At 44.3% G+C, this 10,676-nt stretch overlaps 1 protein-coding gene and 1 non-coding gene across 8 annotated transcripts in view; both read right to left on the bottom strand.

Annotated features, from left to right (window-relative positions):
* Positions 1-6,791: 6,791 nt before the first annotated feature.
* Positions 6,792-10,676, bottom strand: part of ZC3H11A (zinc finger CCCH-type containing 11A) — a 44,099-nt gene continuing 40,214 nt past the window's right edge. For all 7 annotated transcript variants that reach the window (XM_058701724.1, XM_058701726.1, XM_058701725.1 and 4 more), the window contains exons 17-19: positions 9,648-9,814; positions 9,216-9,283; positions 6,792-8,779 (exon numbers count right to left, since the gene is read on the bottom strand). In XM_058701724.1, coding sequence (XP_058557707.1) covers positions 8,521-8,779; positions 9,216-9,283; positions 9,648-9,814 — 494 coding nt within the window. In that variant the 3' untranslated portion in view covers positions 6,792-8,520. The remainder of the gene's footprint in view (positions 8,780-9,215; positions 9,284-9,647; positions 9,815-10,676) is intronic.
* On the bottom strand, positions 10,547-10,650 carry LOC131496651 (U6 spliceosomal RNA). The gene has a single exon (XR_009254592.1). It is a non-coding gene; the product is annotated as a U6 spliceosomal RNA (small nuclear RNA).

Here is a 10,676-nt window from a genome sequence, read left to right as displayed (position 1 = left end):
CGCGCGAGGCGACCGGGGCGGCTCCTGGGAAATGCCTCTCTAGCCGTGGAGGTTGCTTTTCTCGGTGCTCCATAGCCCCTGCGGGGAGGCCCTCCGGAGGCGACCGCACCTTGGACCGTGAGTCGGTCCTACAGCGCCTCCTGGAGGGAGCCGGGAGGAGGCGCCGAGCGGCCTCGCCTGTAAGGCGGCCGCGGCGGAAAGCGGTGCAGACACTGGCGCCTGGCGCCGGAGCGGCTCCATTTTCTATGTGGGCTTTAGGAGCCGAGTGGTTACCCTGCGTACCTCTAGGGTCTAGGGCTTTTTCTGAGGCCTATTTCCTTGAAATTTGGGCATGAGGGGCCGCATTGTGATGGAGAGGGTAGGGCGGCAGGAAGCCCAACTCGGAGGACCACCCCCCTGACACTAGCCAGGCCCCGCCCCGCCTGACACTAGCAGCCACAGATGATCTGAAACCCGGAGACCCCCCTCCACCCACACCCACACCCACACCCACCCACCCACACACACACACCTGCCACTAGCAGCCACAGATGATCTGAATGCAAAAATCAGGCCCTGTGGTTCGCTCTGATCCCACTCTCGTCCCCTTTGTTTTCTGAACACTGTAAGTAAGGGGTTACTGCAAGGTGGCCGCAGGGCCCGGCTGGCGGGAAAGCCCTGAAACCTGAGGACTAGGCCCAAATAAGGGTAAGTTCCTCAGCCTTGCCCTGTCTCGGCGGTGGCATCACCAGGATAGAGATGAAAATGTCCTTCCTCACCGGGTTGAAGATGCAGTGAAGCGGTGCCTTGTGTGTGTGCTCAGCAAGGCCTCCGTGTTGAAACACACTGTCGCCCGGGGGACAGAGCTGGAAGGAGAGGAGCTGGAATTTGTAAGGTTTTGTCAGGGGCTTGTGGCCTGGCAGAAATGTTATTTGATCGGGATACCCATTTCACAGATGAAGAAACTGAAGCTCAGAGTTGCGGGGACTCCTCTAAGGGGACACCCCTTAGGCAAGTGGCAGAATCATAACTTGCCTGAGATCATCTGCTGAGTAGAATATCGATGCTTGTCCTTATAAAATGTTGTGATTAACAGATGTGAAAATGAGCTTTACACTATAAAGAGCTGGAAAACGCACAAGATAATTACTTGTTTTAAAAAAAAAAAGGTGTCCCACCCAATCCCAGTAGAGGGTTAGATTGTCCGGAGAGTAAACAGGAGATTTGTTGAATTCAAAGATAGCATGGGTGGAATAGACTATCATACCTGTCTCATCTCAGAAAACAAAGATGCTTAACTACTTTTGCAACTTCCTGGCTCTGACGTCATGATGCCTAGGCTTTTGGAGATCGATCCCTATAACCTATTATCACACAGTTCGTGAGAAGCGATTTTAAAAAAAAAATGAGTTTGCTTGGGCGCCTGGTGGCTCAGTTTGTTGAGAGTCCCACTTCAGCTCAGGTCACATCAGGGTCACTGCTGTCAGTGGGGAGCCAGCTTTGGAGCCTCTGACCCTCCCCTGCTCGCGCTTCCTCACTGTCTCTCTCTCTCTCTCTCACAAAAATAAACATTTAAAAAAAAGTAAAAATGATTTTGCTTTTTTACATTTAAATTTTTGAACCATCTAGAATGTATCCCAGTATATCCTGGAACGGATACAACTTTATAATATCTAGATGGCTACCCAGTTTTCCATTACTATTACAAAAAAATAACCCATTGTTCCCCATTTAATTTAAAATGCCACATTTAGGGGCACCTCGGTGGCTCAGTTGGTTGAGCGTCGGACTCTTGATTTCTGCTCAGGTCATGATCCCACCAGGGGCCTGTGATCAAAGCCCAAGTCAGGCTCTGCACTTGGGATTCTTTTTCTCCCTCTGCCCCTCTCCCCTACTTGCACTCTGTCAACCTCTCAAAATAAATAAGCATTAGAAATAAATAAAATGCCACGTTTATAATATACCAAGTGTGTGTGTGTGTGTGTGTGTGTGTGTGCGCGCGCGCGTGTGTAGTTTATATTTTGCTCAATTGATCTTTGTGTCTATTTATGGGCCAGTGTCACTGTTGCAAGTATTGTATGATGTTTATTTGCTAGGACTAAAAGTCAGTAGAACTTTGTTAGCTATTCTTGTTTGTTTCTTATAAACTTTAGAATTAGCTTATCTGATTAAAAGAATCCTTTTACAATAAACTTGAGAACAACTTAGAATCAGTTTTTTAAAACTAAGTACCTGATGGCTATTCGTTTAAATTTTCCTTTTGAGTTTTTGAAAATTTTCCAGTAAACTTTTTAGTTCCTTCTTGCTAGCTTGTCTGGTGTAATCATAGATATTTCCTCTTTCTTGTACTTAACAATTGCCTTTTCCTTGCTTGTATGCTCTAGCAGGGTTTTAGAAGAAAAAGTGATAGATTCAATTACATAAAAATTACATAAAGTTTTGGGTGACTAAAAAGCCACTGTAATAAGCAAAGACAAAAGATCTGGGAAAAGTATGTTTGCACCACATCAAACTAATGGCTAGTTTTATTAGTATATAAAGAACTTTTTAAAAATGCTCTTCTGGTTCTCTATTGCTGTGAAAGAAATATTTCAAATAGTACCTTAAAACAACAAGTATTGTTACAATTCATGATTTTGTGAGTTAAGAATTTGGGCATTGCTCAGCTGGGCAACTTTTTTGCTTCAGAAGACAGACATATTCAAGGGCTTGGCGTGTGTATTTGGAAAGCTGGTCTCACTTGGGTCCCCCTCCATGTCTGTGTAGCCTCGGGGCCTCATCCATGGTCTCTCTAGCAGACTAGATGCTTTTCTTTTCTTTTCTTTTCTTTTTCTTTCCTTTTCTTTTTTTAAATAAAGTTTATTTGGGGCGCCTGGGTGGCTCAGTCGGTTAAGCGTCTGACTTTGGCTCAGGTCATGATCTCACAGTCCGTGAGTTTGAGCCCCACGTCAAGCTCTGTGCTGACAGCTCAGAGCCTGGAGCCTGCTTCGGAATCTGTGTCTCCCTCTCTCTCTGCCCCTTCCCTGCTCATGCTCTGTCTCTCTTGGTCTCAAAAGTAAACATACGTTAAAAAATTTTTAAATAAAGTTTATTTATTGATTTTGAGAGAGGGAGAGAGAGAAAGCATGAGTGGGGGAGGGACAGAGGGAGAGAGAGAGAACCCCAAGCAGGCTTCATGCTCAGTGCAGAGCCCGACAAGGGCTCACAGTCTCAAAAACTGTGAGATCACGAACTAAGCCAAAATCAAGTCAGATGCCTAACCAACTAAGCCAGGCACCCCTAGCAGAGTAGGATGCTTGCTCACATGAGGATTCAGGCCTCTAAAAAAACCAAGGCTGAAGCCAACAGTATCTTTTAAAGGCCAGACTCGGAACGAGTTTATGGTCCACACCCCCGGTCAGGTTCAAGGGCTGGAAAAATAGAACCCACTTCTGTTAAAGGCTAAAGACTTTGCAGCCCCAATCTGACCCAAAGATCCAAAATACAAATTGGCAGAAGTGAACAATTAGTTTATAGTAAAGGAAATACAGATGATCTTCCCACATATGAAAAGATGCCCAACTTCACTCATTATGAGATATGCACACTAATTTCCCCTGAGAAGCATAGACAAAGATCAAAGAGTGGTGGTAATGGCAATCATTAAGCTGCACTATTAGGTATTTAATCCTATAGATAAACTTACATGTGTGATATAATGTAATCACAGCAGCATCATGTCTATCAACAGGGAGTATCTCAATCACTGCATATTCATATAGTATGATACTGTGCAACTGTAATTAAGATCAAAGAAGCTCCTTGTGTCCTGATATGAAATGGTACCCCATATACAGTAAAGAGAAAAATCAGGCTATGGTATATCTGAGATTTATTTCAAAATGATTCCATGGGGGCTCCTGGGTGGCTTAGTTGGTTCGGCGTCCGACTCTTGGTTTCGGCTCAGGTCACGATCTTGCGGTTCGTGGGTTTGAGCCCTGCGTCCGGCTCTGGGTTGACAGGACAGAGCCTGCTTGGGATTCTCTCGCTCCCTCTCTCTCTGCCCCTTCTGCACTCGCTCTCTCACTCCCTCTCAAAAATAAACATTAAAGAAAAATGATAATCCCATGGAGCGAGCAGAGCTGAATCTCGGATGGGGTAAGCCTAAGGAGCAAAAGTAATCAATTTATTATTATTATTATTTTGTAAACACTGCCCTCAATGTGGGGCTCAACCCCAAGATCAAGAGTCACATGCTCTACCAACCGAGGGAGCCAGGTGCCCCTAAGGAGAAACATTTAAGGATTCACACTCACACATGCAAATATAACCCTGGGAGCGAGCACCTCCTTAAATTGCGCCCAGGCACCTTACCTGCCTCATCTTAGTCTCAGCCCTGGGGCCCAGAATAAGGGGTGGATAGTGGGTATGGGCGTAGATGAAACAGGATTTGTCACGAATTTGTAATTCATAATTTAAAACTTCATAGGAAAAAATATAATAAGCAAGGTGCAGATCATGGATTTAAACATGATACTGTATGTAAATGTATTTGCATATATATTTGCATATATATGCATATACATGCATATATGTATATATATGCATATATATATATACACCTAAGATCTCTCTGGAAGAATACCAACTGATAACATTGGTTTTGGAGGAGAACTGGGTAGCTGGGGCAGGAGTAGGAAGGAGAATTTTTTATTGTATACACTTAATACGTTTTCAATTTTGGTAATTGTAAATGAATATACAGTTGATCCTTGAACAATGTCAGAGTTAGAGGTGCCAACACCTCAGCCCCACCGTGCAGTGAAAACTCTGTGTATAACTTTTTACTCCCCTGAAGCTTAACTACTAATAGCCTGCTGTCGACGGGAAGCTTTGCTGATAACGTGAATAGTCTATTTATGTATTATATACTGAATTCTTAAAATAAGCTGGAGAAAAGGAGATGTTAAGCAAGTTGTAAGAAAGAAAAAAAGAAGAAAGTCACCAGAAAGAGAAAATACACTTACAGTACTGTGCATACATTCACTGAAAACACCCAGAGTATAGGCTGGCTAGGCTAGGAGGGGATAGGGTGGTGGCAGGCTGGCCCCGGCATAGTGATATTCTGCAGCCTGGTGGCCTTGGTTTAGCAGGGGTAGCCACCGGTGGTGGTGGTTGGCGGGGGGGGGGGGGGGGGGGGGGCCTGTGGGTGGCCACAAGGGCCTGAGTGCACAATACATCTGCCCCAACCACCTGGAGGTGTACCACGGGCCCGTGGCCACCAGCAGCTGCCTCCCCGAGCCCAGTGCACAGAGGACTGTGTGGCCAGGGCTCCCTCTGCAGTAACGTCCTTGCCCTTTGGGCCTCTGCCTCAGCCCAGCCTCCTGCCTGCTAGCGGCCCCCAGCTCAACCTGACTACCTTGTAGGGACACAGGGCGACCAGCCACCCTGCCCAGTCCTGGGGCTCCCCGAGGCCACGGAGGGCCCCGGAGGCCTCCCCAGGAAGGGCAGCAGGTTCAATCTCTGCATCAGTGGCCTTCTCATGGGTCCATTGAAGACCGGGGTGGGCATCTGTAAATAAATGCCACGTAGCTTTCGCTGTCAACTCAAAAAAAAAAAAAAAAAAAAAAAAAAAAAAAAATGCACGTGTAAGTGGGCCTGTGCAGTTCAAACCAGTGTTGTCCAAGGGTCAACTGTATCACCAACTCCATCAATTCATTAAATAGTGGAAAGTACTATGAAACCTGTTTCCCTTTTTAAATTACAACTAATGTTTTCAATTACAGCTAATCGTAATGTTGTTGGAAAACGCTGAGATTTTCACAACGCTCCCCGAGTGTCTGCAAAGTGGGCTTGAGAAACACTGGTCTAGAGAAACACACCCTGAGTGAAGAGTCAGCTCCAGGCCTCAATAGTCAACAGCATCCTTCCTCTCAGCTCAACTTCCCTGCGTCTCCACCAGAAGCCTCACAGCTTGCTGAATGACTAGGACAAATGAGCATTCCTAAGAGTGGGGTTGCAAAGCCAGGGGCAGTCTAGCAAAGATCAGCAGCCCCTGATATGGCTCAAGAGCTTTTTCATTCATCTGGCCACTTATTTTATGCCTTTTGTCATGGGCTGAAGTGTGCCCCCTGAAACTCCCATGTTGAAATTCTACCCATTCCCCAACGGCAGCTCAGAATGTGACCGTAGTTGGAGACAGGCCCTTAAACGGGGTAATTAAGGTTGAATGAAGTCAGATGGCTGGGGCCTATCTTGAAATTTCTGGCTGTGGCCAAACTCTGCAACATTTGGGCCCTCTTCTGTTAAAACTGCAAACCATCATCACTCGAACCTCAACACACAATCTGTTTGCTATTTGTGAAAAGTTGATTGGACTTGTTGGAACTACTTTTAGACTATTAGAAAAAATCTATGTTCTCTGGTAACAAACTTATGTGTATTCCCTTGACCAAAAAATTGGCATATTATATGAAAAAACTTGTCTGAAATTTTTAGGACCTCATGCTTGAAAAAAAATTTTTTTTCATGCTCGAAAATTCTTAATGGAACCCATTTAAGATCATTTCTAAACCCTCTCTAAAAAAAACAAACGGCATTATTTGAGTTACAATGATAATGGAACTCAATTCAATTAATGTTGGGCAACCCTATGCAGCTAAAACTGAGCATACTTGTAAGTTTGGCAATACGTCCTTGTGAGAGTTTTCTTAAGCAACACAGTCATCTGTGAAATTGGAGCATTTAAACAAGAGGCCAACGACGTTCTGACTGGGGCCCCTATCGAGACAGACCCTAGGCTGAAGTGACGTATGACCGCTTGACTCACAAGGTCCAGACTTTCCTACGCCGGCTTTATTTAAAACACAAATAAGTATTTCTCTTTCTTGTAATGGCAAATGGTTCAAATAATGCTGAACATGAATCATTGACTAATACAAGGACTTTAAATATGAAACAAAATTATTTTTAAAAAAGCAAAAGAATAAAGGTTATATACAAAAGGGACCTGGAATCTTTAAGCTGATTCCAAAAATGAAATGAGTAGAAAATCTGTGGTGAAACCAGAACATTCCACCCCTGCTTTGGAGAAGGGCTATTATACAACATTCAGTCAGCTGAAGAAGGATTGGTAGAGAGGTGTCTATACATAAGTTTCAAGTCATTTTTGCTTGTGCAGAATCATCCAGATCTTCCCAAGACTGAATGGGCAGTCCTGTGGCTTTCTTCCTTTTCCATATTCCCAACAAGGCTACATGAAGTTCAACTCTTGATGAGCCGCTTACAACAGCAGTTCCTTAGGAGCCAACACGACAGGTGGGTCAGATTTCCCTATGAGAAACAAACTGGCCACCCACAGCAAAGTATCAAAATGGACAAGTCCTCCTTTCCTCTTCCTTCCGATTATGTACAACATGTCTCCTTTTAAGACTCTTCTCCCCATCACGCTTGTTCCTTCACACGTCTAAACCTTGAGGTGATACGAAGGAGACCGACATCAAGAAAAGAAAATTCAATTCCGAAATGAAGAGAACTGGAAGGTATACAATACACCCCCAGAGCATCTCAATAATCCCTGCTACAGTACGGTTCGGCGTACTGCTACAGTTCGTAGATAAATATTGGCAGCTTGGAGGAGTTCCATTTTTTTTCCCCCTGGCGGTTAACGAGTACCAAATAAATACTGGGCGAGACGAGTTTGCTGGGAGAGTTAGAAATAAAAAATTAGCCAATTTTTATCCCTGTGATAATTCAATGCCAGTAGGAGGCAAGTACTGAAGAAGAGAAGGGACAACTTTCGTGCTAAAAAAAGAATTTCTCTAATCATTCTGTCACCATCTCTTGTTAAGAATCCAGGGAATCCCAGAAATAGAAAATTAGTTTCAGAGGACCCCTGAGGCACTTTAAAGCCTTAAAAAATTACAGTAATAATAAATTAGCTATTGCTCTTTAGAGGCTTACAGAGCAGCAGAAGCATGAAAATCAGGTTGAAAAAGTGATGTCCAGATTACAAGCTTTCTGAGCTGCTCAGCCCTCTCTAAAGCTTAGTTGGATCTCCAAATACCTTTAAAAAGACATACGATTTAACACAGACTGAGTGGATTTTTTGTTTAGTGGTAGTGTGAAATTTGGTCCTTAATGGCAGCAGCTGTCTTCATCCTTTTCAAACTCAGGTAACATTAAGTACATTAAGACAAGACATAAAAAGAAATCTACAGCAAAGGGGAAAAAAGCCCAAACTGACAAACACCTCAAGGAGTCACTAAGTTCTCTCGCACCCTTCGACTTGGAACTCCCTCTCAGTTTTTTTGTGGAGAGGTGTAAGACAAGACATTTTTCTTACAGATGCTAGACAATGGCATCGAATGGACAATGGTTATCAAGGGACTTTAAAAATCTGACCCCAAGGAATCCAGGACAGGTAATTCGGAGGTATACTTCTGATACGGGGCAAATTCTAGACTAGAGAAATGATCATCTTGGGTAAATGTCATAACAGAGGAAACTAAGTCCAGTTTTTCGTTTTTTGTGGTTTTTTTTTTGTTAAGTGTTCTACCGCCTTCAGCTATCAATCATCTCTGACAGCTCAAGCAGAAGGTCATCTTCATCTTTCCCAGGATCCAAGTCGATCTCAGCTTCTAATTTGCCTCCCGAAATCTCCCATATTAGTTTCTCAAAATCATCCTCCACTGAAAGCGGGGGCTTTCCTGTTGAGGCAGAGCTGAGTCGGCGAGTTTTGGTAGCCACCTGGGATGAAGAAGGGCCAGATACTTCCGGCGGGGAGGGATCAGAAGAGGACTGGACCGGAGGCAGCGCAAGACTGTAAGAAAACCCCCAAAAGATTATTAGAAAACTGCCTTGTCAGTGGTCGGCTGAATGGTCCCCCCATTCAATGGTCCCGCCCACTGAATGTCTCAGGAACGCGAAGAGTTAGCAAAGAGCTGTTTCTGATAAAAAACGTAACACAGAACTGTTTTACTGATTTGGGACAAAGCATTTTCATCCTTTAAAGAAGCGGAATTCAAACAGATATTTAAAACATCAAAAAAAAATAACATAGTCAATATATGAACAATGGCACCAAAGGAGAACAGCGACCCCGAGTATCATGTTTTCTTGCGATTAACTGGAAGCTTACATTTACTTAGACGTGGCTAAATCGGCAATGTTCAAATGTTTATTAAGCAGTGTTATTCTCCAGAGCATAAATAAGAAGAGTGGCCTAACGTCTGCTTAGGAAGAATCGCAAGCATTACCTGTCTCTGGGTTTTTCTGTCTCAGGCAGAGCGACTGACTTGTCCTCAGAGAGGAGTGGGACGACAGCCTGCAAAAGGAAAAGTAAGGCGATTCAGTGGGAGGCAGGCTTTTTTTATTTGAACATATTCACGTTCTTTTGCCACTTTCTCAGAATCTTGGTTATTATTCTGGAAATCCAAGAATAAATAGTCCCAAGGCTGAGTGCCGAAACAGACAAAATATCTTGCTGCCCAAGAATTCGCTTTAAAAAAAAAATCCCATTCTGCCTCCCCATAAAGGTGTGCTTGTAGACGGGAGACTACGGTCACAACCTAAACTACCAAGATGCGGAGGCAACGGCAGAAGCGCCAGAGGCAGGGAGCTGGCAGAGCTCTTCTCCCGGCTTTCCTCCCACACCGCTCACAGCAGCATCTAGTTGGATCCACGCTTACCACAGCTGCTTTCCTGGTGGGGCTTTCCTGTAGGACGCTGCTGGAGCCGAGTGGCTTCACAGCTGCAATGACAGCAGGGTGCACCTCCGCCGCCTTGCGCTTGGGGGCCAACTTGGGGGATGAGACCGCTTTAACGACAGATGGCTTCACGTTGACTTTGGGTTTAGCTACAAGGGACAGAAAATATCTGATTAAGAACTAGAGTAATTCCTCTTTTACGTGGAGAATAATTTAGAATATCGACCTTCCTTCACAATACTGGAAATAACACACACACCCCAAAATGAAAATAACCCATGAACGATCTGCACTATACATGTGGGCATAATGTAGATGTATACTCAAATAATCCCTTCCAGTGGCTCTTGAATTTGCTGTTCTTCCATTCCCTGGTGTTTTCCTTCTTCAAAACCAGAGGAAAGATACACCACAGAAAGATTTTTCCCCCCACGGAGATGTAACTGACATATTAACATTATATTAGCTTAAGGCATACAACATAATGATTCAATATACTGTGATCGTATGACGGCCATGGTAAGTCTACTTAGTACATACACAGTTACAATTTTTTGTGTGTGAGAACTTTTAGGATCTACTCTCCTGGCAACTTTCAAATATGCAATACGGTTTTTTTTTTTTTTTTTAATTTTGTTTTCTAACGTTTATTCATTTTTTAAGAGAGAGAGTCAAAGTGGGGGAGGGGCGGAGAGAGACGGAGACACAGAACCTGAAGCGGGCTCCAGGCTGTCAGCAGGGAGCCCTTTGCGGGGCTCGAACCCATGAATCGTGAGATCATGACCTGAGCTGAAGTTGGACGCTTAACCACCTGAGCCACCCAGGTGCCCCTGCAACACAGTAGTAATTAACGATGGTACGTTACGTCCCATGACTTGTTTAAAAACATGCAATCCTTCACAAATCTGCATGCCAGCCTTGCCTGGGGGCCATGCTAGTCTTCTCTGCAGCGTCCCAATTTTAGTTACGTGCTGCCGAAGCAAGCTTTAGATAAAGCTCTTTCTCTTTTTT

The sequence above is a fragment of the Neofelis nebulosa genome, chromosome 15 (assembly GCF_028018385.1).
Source record: "Neofelis nebulosa isolate mNeoNeb1 chromosome 15, mNeoNeb1.pri, whole genome shotgun sequence".
Taxonomy (NCBI): domain Eukaryota; kingdom Metazoa; phylum Chordata; class Mammalia; order Carnivora; family Felidae; genus Neofelis; species Neofelis nebulosa.
The sequence above is the reverse complement of the archived record's forward strand: the minus strand, read 5'-3'. Positions and strand labels throughout refer to the sequence as shown.